Source organism: Lagenorhynchus albirostris, chromosome 6, assembly GCF_949774975.1.
Source record: "Lagenorhynchus albirostris chromosome 6, mLagAlb1.1, whole genome shotgun sequence".
Taxonomy (NCBI): Eukaryota; Metazoa; Chordata; class Mammalia; order Artiodactyla; family Delphinidae; genus Lagenorhynchus; species Lagenorhynchus albirostris.
Window position 1 is genome coordinate 77,696,766 of NC_083100.1, and position 20,464 is coordinate 77,717,229.

At 43.1% G+C, this 20,464-nt stretch overlaps 1 protein-coding gene across 3 annotated transcripts in view; it reads right to left on the reverse strand.

The window, feature by feature from the left end:
• Positions 1-706: 706 nt before the first annotated feature.
• The window catches only part of FMNL2 (formin like 2), a 303,763-nt gene continuing 284,005 nt past the window's right edge, over positions 707-20,464 (reverse strand). The window contains exons 17-27 of one of the 3 annotated variants that reach the window (XM_060152878.1): positions 19,973-20,175; positions 18,311-18,545; positions 17,176-17,244; positions 16,975-17,055; positions 15,534-15,663; positions 13,041-13,204; positions 11,761-11,862; positions 9,131-9,229; positions 8,302-8,425; positions 4,688-4,734; positions 707-2,781 (exon numbers count right to left, since the gene is read on the reverse strand). In XM_060152878.1, coding sequence (XP_060008861.1) covers positions 2,743-2,781; positions 4,688-4,734; positions 8,302-8,425; positions 9,131-9,229; positions 11,761-11,862; positions 13,041-13,204; positions 15,534-15,663; positions 16,975-17,055; positions 17,176-17,244; positions 18,311-18,545; positions 19,973-20,175 — 1,293 coding nt within the window. In that variant the 3' untranslated portion in view covers positions 707-2,742. Of the gene's footprint in view, positions 2,782-4,687; positions 4,735-6,292; positions 6,396-8,301; positions 8,426-9,130; positions 9,230-11,760; positions 11,863-13,040; positions 13,205-15,533; positions 15,664-16,974; positions 17,056-17,175; positions 17,245-18,310; positions 18,546-19,972; positions 20,176-20,464 lie in introns of those variants that run through there. The other 2 variants (XM_060152877.1, XM_060152879.1) reach the window with 2 other exon arrangements.

The window sequence follows — 20,464 nt, forward strand, 5'->3', positions numbered from 1 at the left end:
TTATCTGCAAACACCATAAAACAAGGCATGCCTGTACATTGTGTAACTGTGGTGCAGTGGAAAGAGCACTGAATTGGGAACAAAGACCTAAATGCAACAATAATTCCTTAAAAGACTGATTTACGCCCCTCTAAATAAGTTGTTTTTAACCACTTGGACAGTCTCCTAAAATAAATTATAAATTTCTTTGCTTCCCTAAAAAAAATACTAAATGAATATACTAAGAAGAATATACTAAACTTTTCTGATAACTTGGAGTTATTACAAATACCAGTATGTGTGTGCAGTGGATCACACGGCTTGTATTTACCTGGCCAACCAATGTGGTCAGATGCTTGGTACTTCTGTGCAGTCCACGTGTAGCCTGTGTATATGCAACATCCTCATTACAACAAATGTGGAGAGACGCAATATCTCACCAAAACAGAGTGCTATTTCTCTGGAAGTAATAAATTCATAACTAGGATTTTGGAGATACTAAATCTCAACACTAAAATACTCAACACTATCAAAATCTATTTGGTTCCTACATTCCATACAGCAAGTGATCCAGAGTTTGTAGGGGGAGGGGTTTTTCTTAAAATTTACCAAGTATATTTAGATTATGAATTCAAGCAGCAAGACATACCTGTTTGTTTCTAGAAGATAAGAGTGTACATAAAACCCCCTAAAATATAACATTGAAAGACTGCAGCATATTACAGGATAGTAGTGTAAATAGTTTATTTGCTCATATGCCATGAAAAGACCAGAAAAGTAACATGAACTGCTTTTATAAAACATTTCTAATATTGCTAAGAAGCAGGCCCATTAACAGACAGAAAAGAGCATGCCAACATTATTGTCTATTTGTAGATTAATAAATAGGCAATTATTTTAACATGTTCATCAGTATTGAGCTTTGGAAAACAGCTGCTTTGTGGTGAAGGACCACCTATTTGTGTTGTATTTATGGTTAAATTGCTTTTTTCATCAAAATGAATGTTATGTTGAGTCAGACAAAATCTTGGCATGTTCTTTTTTAATGTACACATTATGAAAATGTGCTAGCAGGTGGCAGTTTAAAGTAACCTTTCTGTAAATATGCTAAAGTGAAAATGTAGTAACTGATCCCTAAACTGTCCTTGTAGTTAAATATATATTAAAAAAAAAACCCTATAAGTTAAAATAACATTCAGATTGTATAGCATAGGCTGATGCATTTTTAAACAATATTTACAATATTACCCAAGAGGCTTAGGTGGGAATTAAAGAGAAGTGTAAAAACCATAAAAAACTGCACCAATCTTATAGCAAAATATCTGTACATTTAAAAAGAGATATATAACTACACATTATCCAAGGGAAATGGGACCTTCACCAGAGTTCACATAAGCACAACAAAATAAGAAATTCAGTGGTTAAATACTATACAATAAACTTTACAATTAATATATTGATGTCATGTACCAAAAGGTAAGCCAGAAGCAGAATGTATATTATGAAAAGTACAAATTAGCTTCAGTCCAGTTTTTGACTTTGGAATGGATCAAGTGCCCTGCCAGAGAGGAAGGAAAAATAGCAGTGGCTTTGTTGGCCATTTAGTCCCATTACATATCACTTAAACTTAATCGTGATGTATTTCAGAAATTTAATTGCAATCCCCCATAAAGTAATCTTGGAAATGCAAGAATTTTTAGCTTTGATATATGATGCCAAATAAATCTCCAGTCTACAAAAAGAAGGGGGGAGGGGGAACCAACCCTGCCGATTGTCAGGATAATAAGGCCAGGATTCTAACACTATGCTAGCAGAAGTAATCTTAAATGCTTGTTGCTAGAGCTAGTGAACCTCTCCCTGGCTAGCAAGGCACTGATTTCTATTCTCAGGATTGACCCAAAATGGTCCTCAGAAATCCTAATACTGATTACTGAGATGTTAATTTTAGTGCTAATTAATAAACATTTGCATTATTTTTTAAAAGCTGCCTCTAGCTGAAGAACACAGTACTGCAAATAAAGTCTTATACAACATCTGTGTGCCATCATATCGTCGCATTCATACCAATGAATGTCTCTCATAGGGCATCGTACCCCAGCACAGAAGCAGAATGTGAAACAAGAGTTGACTGATTCTGTGCCACTGCAATAACATGTTTGTACTTTGCTGGGGCTTGGTTATGGATAGAAGGAGTTTATCGTGTGACTTTTTCCTTCTTCCACGTTGCAAGCCCTTAAAAATACCAATTGATGGGTATGGCTGAAACACAAAATTAACTCCTTAAAAGACATGTCAGCAAAGGAAGCCCACAGCAGATGCATCCATGTTATTTACAACTTATCAGGAAACCAGGGTGGGCCATCATGGGACAATCACAATGGCAGGTAATGAATGTAATATGAATTTTACATTTTGGTTAAAAAATTGAATAACACACTGGTGTAAAAAGATACCTAATCAAATCAAATCCTATTGCTTTGATTAATCTGAGCAGGTACTTCCACTTTTAGGCACTTGTTAACAAAGGTTGAAAGGAGAGCCCATCATTTTTAAATTCCTATGTGTTTGCTAAATCTGAGCCCTTAGAATATTTTCATCTATGTTCAAGGCTGCAGTTAAATGATAGCACATAAAGTTCACATGGTCAGTTTCATTCACACACACCCTCTATTCATACAGGCAGGTCTCAGGTTCACATGGTTATTTCGGCACCATTAACAGAACGCAAGTTCTGATCATCAAAGCGCCGCCTGACACTTCTCCTCACCGCATCGGCTCGTCTGTATGGTTGGTTTCTAAGATCTGTGAAGAGGAGAGCACCAATAAGAGAAGTGGAACCTTTAATATCATGTTTCTAAGCAAGATAAAGGCCAGCTGGCAGCCAATCAAAGCAGCTTGTGTAGAAGAGTCAGCTAATGGGCCCTTCAAACTCATTGAGAATCTGAGCCAAAACATGTACTTTGCCCTCAGTATTTACAGTCAAACAAAACAGCATGTAATACTAGTGTGATTCTGGGCTCTTTTAGAAAACTATATGAGAGACTGCTTCTGTCACTGGCCAGAGTCTAGCTGAAGTCTTATTTTGAAATGTTTCTTCCATTGGAAATAGCTATTGCTTAGTAGTTATTTTTCTTTCCAGAAACCTGAATACCAACAACAACTGCAATGAATTTTAAACTGCAAAACTAATAAAACAGACTGCCCTGTCCTGTCTTATCGGAAATTTTTACCAAGGAAGGAACTTATGCTTAGTTAGCAGACACAGCTTCTATTATTTTTATTACATTAAAATTAGCTGAAGTCAGATTTTTATTTTGCGAATTAGAAACATAATACTCAACCACTGAATAAAAGTAATCACTAAATCAAAATAACACTCCATTCCTGAACATTCTTTGCTGCCACCCAAGATTTTTTTGTCTTTCATTAGAGGGGCAAGGTGGTATGGGCCCTCCAGATTCTCCAATTTGTACTGCCAATGAACAGCAGGATGTCTGACAGACAACAACAAAATGCCTCGTTGAATGAATGAATCAACCACTGCACGTCATTTCAAGCAGGCATTGTTCTAGAGGGATGAAGTGAGATGAACAGGATGAATTTTAGTATATGTAAGCACTCTTAGTGTGAAAGCATGCTTTCTTGATGAATAAGGCAGGTAGCCTAGCCAGCAGGTAGCCTCCATTTAATGGAGTCGGGACATGGTGAAAAGAAAAATAAAGCAGGCTTCATACTTTTTCCCCTTGTTTTGTTTAATTAGTTTGTATTGCCCTTTCATTAACTTAGTATTGTTGATCTCTGTTTAGAAACAGTCTTACCTTTAGAAAGGGAAACACAAATAACAGAATTAAAACAGATTTAATCTTTTTAATCCCTTCACCTACTCAGATTGAAAATGGATGGGCCATACCTGGTCCACAGAATGTTTGGCCCCCGACTTAAATTTTTAAATACGGTTTCCTGCTATTTAAATTGGTGATTAACATAAAAGCCAAGGTTTCTGGCTTCTCTTGGAAAACTGGAGGATCTTGCAGTACTGGGCCCAAATTCTAACATGGCAAAAACTGAGTGAGTGCTCAGTTAGGCACAGTCCCCACCAGCTCCTGACTCATTGGAATCTGTGACTCTGCCCTACTCCTAAATTCAAGCCAGGAATAGTTTTGCATGCCCTAATCCTCTCGAGCCTTTGCTTCCTTGCCCAGAGTGGTAAATGGAGGTCAGAATTCCATTCCTGGCTAGGGATATGCAGGGACCTGCAGTTCTGTGGTTCCTGAGTCCTCTGAGCAATTAGTTCTAAGAACCCTAATCCTTCTTCAAAGACTACAGATCATGTTCCCTGGCCAGGACTTACTCTCCATTTCTTCAGATCAAAATGGGGTTAACTGAATAACTTGAAGGCCAAGAAGGGGTAAAGGGAAGGACAGCCTAGCGCCCAAAGCAAGTATAATCATCAGCAAATACCCGTGCCCAAGCCATCACACTTGAGAACATGGAAGCAGACCAAAAAGTCCGAGAGAGAGGCTCAGCCTCACATCATTGGAATGTGAGGTACAAAGACTTCTCCCTGGTCAGACTCTCACCAGTATTACCCTCAGCCATAGATTGAAATCATTAATCTGCATACAGAGAGAGGAGGAAGCTAAGTAAAAAGTGATGCTTGCCAGCTCTGTGTATCCTCCACCACCGGTGTGCTAGAAGAAATCCTTACCCTCGAGTGAACATTTGGAAATTTAGTGATATTATTCTTCTTTAAAGCTAAACAGAAAAAAACAAAAACACAAAATGATGGTTAAGTAAAAATGGGATGAAAATGGAAAGCAATTCAACTTAGTGAATAACATTCCCGGGCATGTTAGCCAACAGAAGAAGAAAACAGGAGGCCGTACTACAAGAGGTGTTAGAGAACACAAGGGAAGGGTGAGCATGTCTTCCCACCCAGCTCTCTGACCACCCAGATCCAAGCTGCTTTGAAGTTTGGCTCCAGAACAATAGTTCAGCAGCAAAACTGACAATAAACAGTAGCCAAGTAGATGACAGTTTCTAGCCTTGTTAATAAGTACTGGTGGGATAAGTACACTATAGAACAGGCACACACCACATCCTTTGATATCTTCAGAGAAAGAGGAACATACATAACAAGTGCAATTCATAGAAGAGTTAACGCCACAAAATAAACATGTAACCAATTCCATGTCAATCTCAGCATGGGAGTCAAACAATGGCTGTTTCACATACTCCAGTTAGAGTGTGTGCTTCCCTTGTTGTTATTCTAATCAACTGGGCACTACAGAGAAGTTTGTTCCTTATTTAACCATCAAGAACTAAGCCCAGGCAGTTACTTCTTGGGAAAGTTATTATATTATTTGCTAAATATAATATATTATTTCTGGTGCCCCCATCTTGACCAAAGGAGCAGATCCAGATATGATCTAATGACAGAAGAAATGCTCGGGGTTTGACATGGAACAGAGCCACCAGTGAAGAAGCATGAATGAGATAAGACAGTGGGAGCTCCTAAGCCTTTGTTCTCATTTCTTGCTTTGCAGCCTTGCTCCAACATGGAATTGCTGATAGCTGAAATTTGGGCATGACACTCGGAAAAGAGGTGAGTGTAAAGCTATAGATTGCCTATATCAGCTTATACAGGCTTTCTAGGTCAAAAGAGCTCCCTGAGTTTAGCTTGTACCATGAGCTCCACCACACTGTGGATGATGGCTACAGACTATATAAGACAGTTAAGAGAGACCCAATTTAAAGCTGTGTGTAGTTCACAGCTCCTTCTGCAAATCATTTTGCAACTTTAGAGCACCTTGTATTCCTGAGAGTTTGTATAGCAGCTCATTTTACTATCAAAGCATGCTAAGTACAAAAAGGCTGGTTTAATATCTGTAAATCTATTCAAACACACTAAGTGCTCCATAAGTGTTAGGTATAGTAATTACTGTTATTAATGACTGTCATTTTGTGTTCAAACATATTAGCCCCCAATTCTTAAAAGCAACCTAGTTGGTCCCAATCCTGACTCTCAAAGAAGTGTTTTATTCATCGTTTTCTGAAAATTTCTATAAGTAATTGTATTAATTCAACTCGCACACACCATCACAGCCATGTGGATTCATAGATGTATTGAAAGTGCTAGTGAGTAAGCGGTTATGACTGAAATGCAAAACCATGCAGTGTGAAGACAACATAAAATACAACATGATGGAGATGGCAATTCCATGCTAGGATGTTGGGTGGCCCTGACACACAAACAGAGGGTCATTAGGGGTCAAAAAATCTGTAGCAACCTTTTAAGAGCATCAGGTGAGAAAGAGTAATAGTTTAGTAATGGTATTCCTCAGTGAGAACAGGTTCGCAGAAAAATCGAGAGCCACGCTTGGCGGTGCGAGCAGTAAAGGGCACAGTCTTCAGCACTGCATCGAAAATGACAGCCAAACAAGACAAACAGAAGAGAGTAAGAAGCCAAGGTCTACTGCATTAGTACACGGTTAGTGCTTTGTTAATCATACCTGGGGTAAGGGTGGCAGAGGTGAGCAGGAAGGGTGTAAGGCAATATATACCCAAGTGAGCTAATAAAGCCTAGAAGAGCTACTCAGTTTTTACTCAGTCTGGGATAGAACATGGAAAATAGTCCAAGGAGAAAAAAAAATCTGCTCCACAGACAGATATTCATTTACCTCCTATGGCATATCAGGTCAGACAAACAGAAACTGTACATTTCACAAGCCAGGTGTCGCTAAGCTGGAGAACAGACTGATGAAAATGGCACTCTAAGTTCTTCATGTGCCACGGCTGGATGCTTCTCTACCTACAAGTCAATCTTACTGTGGCCCTGAGGCTAAGCGGTGCCACCCAAGGAGATCTGTTCCTGCTCCCGCTCATAGCAGAGCTGCTCCCTCAATGTGGGAGAGGCAAGGAGAGAGGCTAAACAAGGAAGCTTTATCTGGGAGCCATCTGCAAGCCGCTGCAGGGTGAACACAGACACGGGCGGGCACAAATGTACAGAACACGTGTGCACCCTATGTAGACACCCATCCCACTGCTTACACTGGTTTACTCTGGGCAAGGAACTCTTTATTGACTTCCGTTTTAGTGATTTATTCACGTATTTTATTTCCTTGGGTCTGAGCTGATGAAAGAAATCTGATTTGGGCAGTTGGGGATCCCTATTTCCAATGCTGACTAAGCTATTCACAAGAAATGAGAAGTCAAAAGGCTAAGAGTTATATTTTTTTAAAACTTAGGACAATTGAGGAAATGTGAATAATGACTAGCTATTTGATATTAAGGAACTCTTAGTTTGGGAGGTGTGTGATAATGGTCTTATAGGTATGCTTGTTTGCTTTATTAAAGAGTCCTTATCTTTTGAAGATATATGTGGAAATATTTCCAGATGAAATTGTATGTCTTGGATTTGCTTCAAAATAATTCCAGAGGTTAGGGGGTGGGGAGTAGGTAGAAGCAGACGTATAACAAGATTGGCCATGAGTTGAAAACTATTCATGGGTGAAGGGTACGTAGGAATTCATCATACTAATCTCTATACTTTTGCGTAACATTTCCTACAAGAGAAGTTTTAAGTACCTTGGAAGCTGATAAACAGTATTCCTATGCAACAAATGTGAAAGGAAAGTCACTTGTAGCCACTGCCCCAAATTATTGCCCTGATCCTTAAGAGGGAATGCAGAAACTCAGAAGAACTGGTTCGAGCAGCAGGCATTAGGCTACAACTTAATCAGACAAGAACCAATCTGGGTTAGGCACCATTCCTAGCTGAGAGAATGACCATCCCCCAACCCTGGGCTTCTGGCCTGTTGGTCTATCTGCATGAAAGCACCAGCTCCTGATTTCCTAATATCCTCACTTACTTTGAGTGCGTAAAAAGGCTTTTAAAGAGCATGTTGGAAAAGCATGTGTTGACTGTGCTTAGTACAGTATGGGTCCTGTCCATAGTAGTTATTAATCAGGCAGGTGGGTAGGAGTGGTCATGAGGGAGAAAATGGAGCATGGTGACAAATCGAAGACAACGGAACATCATTAGGAAAAGGAGCCCTGGTGAAATCTACAGGGTTCCAACGATATTGAGAAACAGAGATTTTTTTCAGAGAGAGTGTTGGGGTTCTTTGACAGGCAGTATACAGGCTACTATAAATATACTTCAAATACTAGCATGGAGTTTCTCTGTAGTTCTGGATCTGAATAAAATCAACTGAAGAACTTGTAAACCCTGGACAAAATCGGTAGCATAATCTGTAAATGGCCTAGTAACGGTGAGGCCAGTGGGATCTCCATGGGCCACAATGAGAAAATAGCCTTTACCTGTGATAATATCTTCAATGGCACCGTCTTTTCCTTCGTATACGTGTCTATTATCTTTAACTTGTCGCCTTCTTAATTCCGCAATTAATTCTTGCTGCTGCCTCTTTGATTTGTGGGAAGGAGACTGAGAAGAAAGAAGAATGGCAGAGATTAGTGGGACCAGCACCCACTGGAGGTTTGAGAAAATCCAAAATGTGTCTGAGCATTTTGTTACTAACAAGCAGCCTCAGTCCGAAACACAAACAGCACCATCCCAAACATTCTGCTCAGCAGAAGAAAACTCAGAAAGCTTCTAGGAAGAAAAGCTTTTGCACTAAAGGACGCACGAAACTGGCAGCAATGGGAAGGCTGGACACCATGGCAACAAGAGGCAGCTGGTAATAACCAGTGACTTGTTAACCTTTGGTCCAGAGGATCCTGAGGAAGAATTCTTCGACCTGCCAGCCTTCGTGGTCTTCACCTATGTTGTTTCCCTCCATAGAATGCTCCCTCCCGTTCCCAGAGAAGCCCTCCCACTATCAAGGCCAGCATCAATGGCGACCCCGTGAAGCCTTCCTGTCCCGGGACACTGAGCCGTCCAATCATCAGGTTACCCGGGACGGCCTCTCTGTGTATCCAACTGAGATTTAAGTTCCCGATCTCTATAAACTTGGAAATGCCACACAAACATGCTCTCGGCCCCATTCCAGTGACTGCTGAACAAAATAACGAATGAACAAGTGTCCATCTGCCAAGTTTCCAAGGCCTAGAAGGAAGCGGAAGGCATCCTGTGCAAATCTGGCTTTCTGGCCTCTTGACGGCTCCATCTCAGGAGCCTGGCACACCTCACCTTTGGGTCCTGCTGCTCGAGCAGAGCTTCCTGCTCCAGGAGTTTCTCCATCAGCGCTTGTTCCTGCTTTTTCCTCAGCTCGTTTTCCTCTTCTGCTTGCTGGGTAAAATCAAAAGTGGCAGAAGATTATGTCAGTGGAAATGCCAGCAGTCACGATTTTTAGAAGCCATTCTTAGAGAGTCCTTGGTTAGCCAGGAATTAGAGTTAAGGGAAGGTTTGGAAGATCTACACTATGTGCCTGATTCTAGGTTTTGCTGTCGGTCTGTATCACACCTCGTCATAACCTAGTAGTTGAGATTCACCCCCTTCCAGAGAATTCCTTTCCTGATGGTTCTCTCCCCACTCAGGCTGCTTCTCAGCCTCCATACCATATATATCGGGGTAGTTCCCCTTTTGGCAGCTCTGCTCAGTGATTTTCATGTGAGATTGTTTTTCTTACAGAATCTTTCCCCCTCCCTACAGCTTCTCTGAAAGGAGGGTCTCAGATTCCTCTCCTTTTGCCCATTGTTAGGGGAAAACCTCCATTCCCTTGCCTCTTGTTTCCTCAGGAGCCTCACCAGGTTGACACTCCTGGGCTTTCTTCCCACAGCTCACTCATTTCCAAGGGAGGCAGTGACAAGTGTGATGAATTAGGGACAAGGAATCCAACAGGCCGACCTCAGCTCAGCCCCGCGGGGCATCCCCTCTTTTGAAGCCAGCCTCCTTAAAGCAACTTCCAATAGTCTAGCTGTGCACTGGTAAGTCATCTAATTCAGGGCCGAAGGGAAAGCTCACAGAGACACACCCTGTCCTCCAATCCAACTTTTGTCAGTAATAAAGTTTACGTTTTCATCTCTGTTGCTTTTGTCTCGTTTCATTTTGGTTCAAACTTAGGAAGGGAAATGACAGATGACATCCTAAAACCCTAACATCTGCCCATCAAGTCCCTGGGTCAGTGACAGGCTGCGCAGTTATTCACTAGGTAATATGTTAGGGCAAACAGAACATCCTGCCACGTCCCTGCCTGATAAGCGCCTCACACAGCCAGCGAACAGGACCCCGGGGAGAAATGATAACGTAGAAGGAGCACCTGATGGGCTCTGACCTGTCACACCCCACAGACCAGCTTCTCTTTTTCCTCTGCTCTATGCACGACCCCGCTGAAGGGCCAGACTTGGAGACCAAACAGGGGCACTTCCCAGCTTGTATTATACAATTTAAAAACAGCATATATTTTCTTTTGAGACCTTAGACTTACAATTTATTTATTTATTTATTTTTTGCGGTACGTGGGCCTCTCACTGTTGTGGCCTCTCCCGTTGCGGAGCACAGGCTCCGGATGCGCAGGCTCAGCGGCCATGCTCACGGGCCCAGCTGCTCCGTGGCATGTGGGATCTTCCCAGACCAGGGCACGAACCCGTGTCCCCTGCGTCGGCAGGCAGACTCTCAACCACTGCGCCACCAGGGAAGCCCTAGACTTACAATTTTTTTTAGTGAAGAAGCATGGTCCCAGCTCATACCAAGAGCTACCTTGAGTCATCTCGGTAGCACATCAGGGGACCCCAGAGCACCACAGCCAGCAGCCCTGGTGACCAGTGCTTCTTATTGCTCATGGCCCCCAGCCTCTCGCACATGGGCTTGGTGCTGTATTTGTGTTCATCCTCGCTGCCAGGGACACTTTCTTTTTGCTTGTGATATCACTGCTACACTAAGCCATGCTGAGAGAAGATGGCTAAATATCGTAACCTTGTGAGTTTCAAGTAAAAGGCCCAAGGATGGTTCTCCAATGCCATCAGATGATGGTGAAGTGACCCACTGTTTCCAATCACATGTTTCTCAAAGATGTCCACAGCCCTGCCGCATCCCTCCCCGCTCCACAATCACACTCCTCCTTCCTAGACCAACATTACCCAGCTTATACATAGACAAGCCTGGAGAACACAGATCGCAATGTCTCCTAAGAGCACTGAAGTCCCCTCATGCCCTGCCCTCCTTGTCCTCCTTTCTCAAGGGACAAATTCTTCTGACACAGATCTTTCTGGGTCACACGCTTTTTCAAGACCACGGTCCCGGATTATGTCATAGAAGGCCTCCCATTTAAAGGAAGGGCCGTTATGGGTCCAGATAAAGAAACAGGGATCAACTGTCCTTCCTAGAGCCATCTTTTGGTCCACACTAGAGAAATGTTGGTCCAGAGGCCCACGGGCCTGGGCAGAGCTACAACACAAGCAGGCTCTCCCTGACCTCAGCGACGGTGCCGCTGCCATAGGCCAGGGCTCACTCCTTCTACCCTTTACCCACTCAACAACTCCACGGGAGGCCTGGGTTTCTCAGTCCTTCAACCTGCCTGCGAGGGTCAACAGTCAACGGGGCAGCAGTGGTCCTGGATCTCACTTTCCCACAGGCAGCCAAGAGCTTTTGTTTGGGGGCTGAGCCCCCAGCTGGCCGGGTAGAGACAGGGAGCATGACGGGCTGAGGGCCTCAGGAGCAGGGCCAGAGACCGCTGTCTCGTCCTCACCACCCATATCTGCTGCCCGAAGGCACAGGGGAGGTCTCTGCGGAGCCACCGAGACCCAGACACAGCTCGAGGAGGGCACCCACTCTAGAAGTAATGCCAAGGAAGGCTTGACAGAAACCAGGCTCCTGCTTACCTTATAGGCTTTCACAAACCGGACAAAGACGGGAAAGAAGACAGAGGGTGGTGTCGTCTTGGGGTTTTCTCCAAAATACTTCACCACATCATCGAAGGCATCCTGTGAAGAAGCGAATTCCTCTTGAATGTCATTTTTCCAGCATTTGAACTTGGCACTCTGGGAGAAGAGCTGCAGCACCTCCCACAGGTCTCTGGCCTCCATCCTCCCTCACCTCCCACAATTCTCTACAGCCTGTGTTTCCTCCCAACACCCAAAGGCAACCAGAAGAATGCTACACTGGGACCTCCTGCCACTTCTACAGACACAGACACACACACACACACACACACACACACACACACACACGAATGAGGAACTACTCCTTTCAAAAGCGTCCTAAAGCCATGGGAAGACTCCTTAAAGCCAACCAGGCTAGAAGGGACCTTAGAAGTTTGCTCAGACTCTAGATCCCAGCTCACTGCTTCAATGCTCCTTACCATAGCCACTCACTCACTCAAGTCTCTGCTTGAACCTTCCCGGGACACAAGGAAGCCAGCCTCACAAGGGAACCATCCCACCACGTCTGCTTCCTGAGTTTCCACAACCCTCTGCCTTCCCTTCTGGTGTACAGTCCATTCTGGCTGCTTCTCAGGTGTGTAAACTTGACCCCCAGTGTGGTATAAGATTTCAAGGTCAAGGCCTCCTGGAACCCAACATACTGGGGAACACTGCTGTGCTGAGCACAGGCCTACCACACGTTGGTTGAAGTGAACACAGGACCCACAATAAAGGGAACCTAGGAGTGGAAGGGGAGGGGGCGGGGAGGGCCTCTAGAGAAAACGGTGAAGACCTCAAATTAGAAGAGACAATGAGAGCACAGGGGCATCTCCAGGTACAAAATGCGGAAAGATCCCCATCCCCCTTAATAACAGCTACATAAGAAATCTACCCTATGGGGCTTCCCTGGTGGCGCAGTGGTTGAGGGTCCACCTGCCGATGCAGGGGACACGGGTCGTGCCCCGGTCCGGGAAGATCCCACATGCCGCGGAGCGGCTGGGCCCGTGAGCCATGGCCGCTGAGCCTGCGCGTCCGGAGCCTGTGCTCCGCAACGGGAGAGGCCACAACAGTGAGAAGCCTGTGTACCGCAAAAAAAATTAAAAAAAAAAAACAAAGAAATCTACCCTCAGCAGACAGAGGACAATTCCCCCTCCGCCCCCAGAGCCTGGGCCAGCACCCCAGGTGGCTTTAACGGATCCAATCCCTTCTTCTTCATGGGTGTTGGGGGCACAGACACTCACCTGTGCAATCTTGGCATCATCCTGCAGCTTCTTCAGCTTTCCCTCATTGTTGAGGATGAACTCCTTCAGCAGTGTGTTGTGGTCATGCATGGTGTACTCCCTCTTGGTCAAGTCCATGCCCCTCTGCAGCTCCTTGACGTCCAGTAAAACATTCTCAAGGGAGACTGAAGTAGAGAAAGCAATGTCCCCGTGACTTCAGCCGGGAAAGTCAAAGCCACAGTGAGTCTGGCTGATGAGCCAAGTTCTCAGTGGGTTTCTAGGGTTACGCAAGGCCCTTAGATCTAGTCTCCGGCCTTCAGTGCAGACATCCTTTAATAGGAATAATTTACTAAGTGCTCACCATCAAGCACTGCATTAAATCCTTCACATGCACTAATTCAGTTGCACCACTAGCCCATGTTGCCAACGAGGAAAAGCAACACAAAGAGGGTATGTGGGCTGCCCTAGGTGACACAGCTAGGAAGTGGCAGAGATGGAGTTTGGATAACCAGCACGGATCCCAAATCCTGTGCTTGTTCCCAACTATTCCATTTCTCTTACTGGAGATGAAAACCTATTGGTTGGCCTGTAGGGTTAGAGGTTCCTTAACTGACAGGCCCAAGAGCTTATCCTCTACCTGACTCTTTGAACTCCTCTGCATTTCTGTGGCTCTCCAGCAGGGGGTAGCATTTTACCTATTGAATTTTTAGCTGTACTGTCCACAGGGACCCAAAGCAACTCTGACCAGCTTCTTTTTGCTAAACAACCCTTCCGTGCGTCAGAAGGGGTTATTAGCACAAACCTTTCCATCTGCAGTGTGGCCACCCACCCAGAGTGGATTCACTCCTGCAGCCTCCTGCAGGACGTCTGGGCGCCACCTCTGGCTCCCCACTGCCTGACGCAGCTCTGCACATGGATGGATTACGGAACAACGTAGCATGCTTTTCCCTCACTAGACCCACACTGTTATTCATCTTTGACTCCTCAGTGCTTAGGCCTGTGCCAAGTACAAAGCAGGAACTCAGACAGGTTCACTGGATAAAGGAAGGATTGAGTAAATAAATGAGTGAAGGGATATGGAATCCATGTCAGCACACCTGGGCCCCAGAGTGAGAATACAGAAAACAAGTCAGCCAGAGAGCACCTCAATCTCCCCATTTTCCTCCACTGACTTTTCTGAAATGACACTTTAGGGGAATCTCATTCGGGCCAAACAAAATGTGCTATAGGAAAATTTTTTTAACTTTTTTTCTTAATTAGAATGGTGATGCTAAAGAACCCCTCATTTAGACAAAGGGAAACTTGAAAGGAGGAAAACCACTCTACCAGAAGAGAAATCCTGGTAACTGCCTAAGTGAGCCCCGAGCCCTCAGTAGGTCTGACACGGCCTGCGCTGCACAGTCCTCTGTAGTCAAAATATCATTTCCTCCTGCCTCTCAGCCTCCTCTAGGGCTTCAGCAGCGTCTATCCCAGTAACAGGGCATCATCTCATTCATTAATTCACTCATTCATTTGTTCCCAACCATCAATTTGCCAGGAGCTAAGGAAATTATAAAGATAAATAAAATGATTATACCCATACATGAACAGGTTGCAGTGGACATGCAAAATGTTGTGATAAAATTTATTGTATCTTGTATGAGAGGCTTGTATGGAATGCTCTTGAGTAAGGACACAGAAGCAGCAGCCATTTACTCTGAGGAAGGCAGAGAAAGTCTTGCCCTCAGAGATTCAATTCGCTAAGTCTGGGGTAGGTCTCAGGAATACAAATTTACAATAAACACTGGCTGCTTAAGATCATCATTTGAGAATCACAGCCTGTATCCAACTCCGAGGTCAATCTGCATCTTGTTCCTTTTTCTAGGCTAATGTTCTTTTGAGAGGATGTGGTACACTGGACAACATACCATATGAGAAGCCTATCTGAGTTCAAGTTCTGTTTCTATCGTTTTCTACCCATGTGACCTTGGGCAAGGCATTTAATCTATAAAAATGTCAGTTTTTTTCATCTGTAACAGTACAGCCCAACTACCTCAGAGCAGCCGATGATTTAAATGAGAAAATGCATAACTGTCATAGCAAAGTAACAACCAAGAAGTACTGATAATTTAACTTGTGCTCAGGCTAAACACAAAATGTTTAGAACGGCCACACCTGAGCAAATGGGACAGCACAAAATCTAATTCAAGTGTTTGTTGGGGGGTGAGTCTCAGAGTCTCTCCTTTCAAATGACAGCAACAGAATAAAAAGGGCAACAGATGGAAGAGGGAAAGCACATGAAGCCCAAAGACCTGGATCTTTATAAAGAGAACACTGTCCTCTTCACGTCCATGTTTGTTATTGCTCCCAGGTGCGGGCAACACCAGAGGCGACGTGTTTCAGCTCAGAGCCTCTGACGTTTTAGCCTCCCCTTTGTAGAGGGGTTGTGAAGAGTGTTATTTAAGCAGGGAAGGGTTACCCCATGATTCAAGGCATTCATACCCAAGAGTAACATTAAGAGCTGAAATCAAGTACCTGAGGCAGCTTTCTCCACATAATGAAGCTCATTATAAAATAGGGACACTTGGTGATATTTTTCTTTCACGACATTGGATATATAGTGCAACAGTGTTTGCTTTCGGTCCGTTGACTTTGTATCTAAGAGCTGAAAACCAAAGGGGATGAGGGTTAGAGTAACAGATGATGGGAGAGTTACCTGCCAGATGATGCTCCCCCGCTCAGAATAAATACCTGAGCACAGGTGCCCCAGAGCGGAGAGAAAACATTCCCACAGGAGAGTCAGCTTTGTTCTCGGGTGAACCAGCCCATGGATTATTAAGTGACAAGAGGACTTCCTGACCAGGGGACACGCTCAACTTTAGGGACGACTCTAAGCATGAGAGCTGTTCACGCGTCTCTCCTCACGTGAACTCCCCCCCACCTCCCTGACTTACAAGCAGGAAGACTCCAGTTTCAGTGCTCTCCCAAGTGAAGGCCAGAGTAGGAAGTGAGGCTGGAGCCGGGAGTGTGCATAGGTGTGCACAGGTACACCTATGCCATAGTCCTCACATCTGCTCAGCCCCACTTAGCCCCCAACTCAAAGCAGATGTGCTTAACGTACGTACCATGGCCTTCTGGGGCCCAGAACTGTGACTAACTAGACAGTCCCTATCAAATAACCATGTCCCCCCAGACCGGGGGCTGGGGACTCCAACCACTGCCCAACCTGCTCCCGTGGAAGCCACGTCTGCCAGTGCAGCCCGGGGGACAGGGCTCCATGGAGCATTCCCTCTAGTCCTGTTCCTAAGTCAGGTGACTCTGAAAAGCAGAGCACCCTTCTTCATCCAGGAAAAAAAAAAAAAAATTTTTTTTTTTAGAAAACACAGAAAAGTATAAAGAAGCAGCTCAAGAAACCTTCTTAATTCCATTCAACCTCTCTGTTAATATCTTAATCTACTTCCATTCGGGTTTTTTTCCTCCATATTTTACCTAGTTAAAAATCAAACTGTACAGACAATTTATACCCTGCTTTCTTTCCTAAACACAAAATTACCTATTCCTTTGAAAACTCTTCACAAATATTCTAACAGTTGAAGAATAGTTCACCGAATTAACTATCATTACAGCATATGTAATCATTTCCCCAAATGTTGAATCTTTACACTGTTGCTAATTATTTGCAATTATAAATAAAATATAGCACCCATAATTCAGACTCCTGAGGAAAGATTCCTAGAAATGGAAATATTGGGTCAAAAGGTATGAGTATTTTTAAGGTTCGAAGTGCTTGCTGCCATATGGCGTTCCAGAAAATTTGTACCCACTGCTCCGCCCACTAGCAGAGAATCTTCATCAAAACCTCCCACCCCACTTCCAAGAGCAGACTCTCTCTGCTCCAGGGCTTAATCTTTGCCAGCTGTTTTGTCTCTCATATAGCTCTTGTGCTTCTTTTAAACTCTGAAGTTTAAAAACTCACCAGATCTAAACTCTGAAGTTTAAATCCATAAACTGCTCCTCGTTTACTGCTATTCATATAGTTGCCAAGGGCCAAGATGATCTGCAAAGAAAGAGAGAAAAGAGAAGTCCATCGGTACAGCATCCCAGGCATTCCCAGGCTGAGGAATGCAGCTGACAAGTCAGCTCTTCCATACACGTATAAGAGGAAAACTTCACTTGCCTCCAGAATTTTCTTGAGTTTTTGGGACGACTTTATAGAGACAGATGCTGCTATAATTGAGTGCAGTTGCTAGATTCCAGTCAAAGGAAAGAGGAGGGGGGAAAAAAAAGACATGTTAAAAATGGGAAACTCCGATTGAAAACTAAAACTTTAATACAGAAGAAAACAGACCTGCATTTAGAACTTAAAGCCTTAATGCTGAGATTCTATTTTTTCCTAAACATAACAATTTTAAGTTGTCCTGCTAGGTCTTAGGTAACTAGAGCATTACATGTAAGCTCTTCTCTAAATAGGAAGTATTATCAGAACTAGCTTATCATAAAATCTGTAAGCAATGAGACTTAAGTTAGGAGTCAACAGCGTCTTCCAGGAGAACTCAATAGCCTGCCCACCATCTCTAATCATGTAATACAATTCATATTTTTAAATCAATGGAGCTAGCCAAGAACAAAAACAAAACAGCAAAGAAATATAATCACCGTGCAGAAGTTCTCAGAACATATTTTGGACACACATGCTACTATAATCAGTAATTAACAAACATTTATTTAGAAATAGAACTGGGAAAGAACTATTTATGATATTCATGTCTCTACCAGATTAACACAAAGGAACAAGCGATGGTTAGCTATTATTTCTACGTCACCACAGTGTACTGTAACAAACTTCCAAGGAAGAAGACCCCCATGGCAAATTTAACGCTTCCAATGAAAGTCAATAAGCCTGTTCACTAAAGATATGAGATGGTTTGTAGAAATGAAGTTAAATTTTCAGTCTTGGTAACCCAGCCAGAGGACTGGTACCCTGAGGAGGGGACCAAATTTGAGAAAATTATTCTCCTTGTCCTCTGTATTGAGGTGTCCTTTAAAATCCAAAGGATATCTGTAGACACAGGAAATGCCATTCTCTAGGGAGAAGAGCAATATGGAATGGGGAAATTCACCGTTTTCAATTTTACTTGGCATACACAATGAGATAAAGAGGGTAAAAATAAAAATGCCATGTCGAAAGTTCTGGAAAGAAGTCTTAGAGCCCATGACATTAAGTGCAATTCTGTGAGAAAGTTAAAAGAAAACAAAACAAAACAAATGCTATCTGTTTGGACCCCTTCCCTTGCCAGAGTTGGTCCACTCACAGGAGTCAGCATCTGAATACTTTCGGCAAAGTTCCCAATGAAGGCCATGATGGTCATCTTCTGCATGAGCCTCTCAATTTTACTGAACTGCATCATGAACCGGTCTTCATCTGACAAGTTTTCCAGGGGCTTCCTTTCCCGCTCATAGAGCCGCAGCACTTTCACCTCATTCTCAGTTGGCAAGAACCTCATCAAACACTCTACAAAGTCTACAGGCAATGTCTTCAAGTCAAATCTGAAGACAGAGGTGGACATGTCAGTATTAAAGAGAAAACCTCCTCCCCTCTCAGCCACACCTCCACCTGGTCCAGATCATGAACCACCATGTCGATGAGTTGATGCCCACAGCTGGACGATGCCTACAGATGTGAACATGCCCCTTGGTGCTAGCTCCTGACCGTGCATCAAGCACGTTCACTGGTCCTTCCTGGAAACCTGGACCTTATCACAACTGCCACGCTCAGTTTTTAGGCTATTAGTATATAGCTCTAAGCCTCTAGACATCAATAGTAAATGACAGCAGGTAGAAGCAGAAGGAAAGCTGAAGTATCTGGTGGTTAAGTGGTTCAAGGACATGTTTTTTTTGGCCTGTGAAGTACTGCTAATTAAGGAGATGTAATATTATACACACAATTACAGAATATCTGATGAACTCTGTAAAAGATTTCAATTAAACCAGTAAGTCTGGGATATTTTTTCTCCTTTAGAAAAAAATGCATCCAAATGCCTGTACTATATGATGTTTTGGCTTAAATGCATACATCCCTTGAGGGAATACTCGGTCTTTGTGGACCTATACTCCATCTGAACTAAAGAAGTATTTGCTACAGTCTCTATTCTATTCTCTGGGCAATCTTTGTTCAGCAATAGAATTACACTTAATCATCATGACAAACAAGATATGTGAAGATTAAAAACCAGAATTCATACCAGGTTGCAACACTAGAAATCAGAACAGATGATAGGGTGCACTAAACTACTAGCTTATGATCCCGGCTGAGGACATGAAACTGGAACAAATGATTTCTCAGTGTCTTTTACTCCCCTAAGAATCTCTGATCAAAATTTATGAAATACCAATTAATGATGAATTAGTTCCTAAAACATCTAATAACATCCTTATCATATATGAAAGTCACCATGACTCAAAGAGTAGAAAGATTCTTCTAATAGAAGAGTAAATAAAATCAATGCCTTCTCTGCAGTTCAAGGATTAAAAAAAGAACTAAACTTGCTTTAAGATGCCCTGAAAGGGCTAAGGAGCAACAGGAATCACATTCCTATTATGAGTTAAGACAAGCCTCTGTCTCCTATTTGCATCTGGCATTGGGTTGAATCATTCCACAAACGCCATCAAATTTGTACTCAGTGAATCTGGATAAAATTCAGATACTCCACAGAAAACTGATATTTTCTCCCTTTTCTCAGCATCTGCAATACTTCTCTCAACTTTCCTTTTATGTAAGCATTGCTGCAGGCATATGTAAGAGAACAGACCAAGATAATAAACGATGTCACGATCCAGTTGTTATTCTTCTAAAACAATTAATTACTCATTCTAATATAGCACCCCCGAAGGTCATTTCTGGTCCACCTCTTCAGCGTTACCATTTTCATTCTAAATTTACTAGGATATAATCTTTCAGAATGCCCTGAACTTACACATGAATAGCTTTACATATTTCATCCGCGGTCTTTCCAGCTTTCCTTAAAGTTATGGCAAGATTTTTAGCCCTATTTGCTTCTAGTAATGTCACTTTGTTTGACCCCTTCTGCGTTATCTTCTGTTTGCTTGAAGAAAGATCAATGGCAGGACCTTGGGCTTTTGTCTTAAATATTTCTTCAAATTCATCTACATTTAAGTCCTGGGTTGGAGAGGAATGAAATAGGCAAATTAGATTATCCTTAAAAATGAAGTCAGGAAGCCACCATTTAGACAGTTTCTTAAGCATCAAAGAAGTTACTTTTTCTACTAAGTACTGATACTTGTCTTGGGCCATGGCTTGCTCTATTTCTCTGTTTGTGTTAGTGTTGTGTGACTTATGCCACATATACAGACAAAAATGTCTAAAGTGGACAACTGTCTCCAACCAGTTAACTCAATTGCCTTTCAATTACTGCCTTGTAGGGATGGCCAGCACAGACTAAAACTAT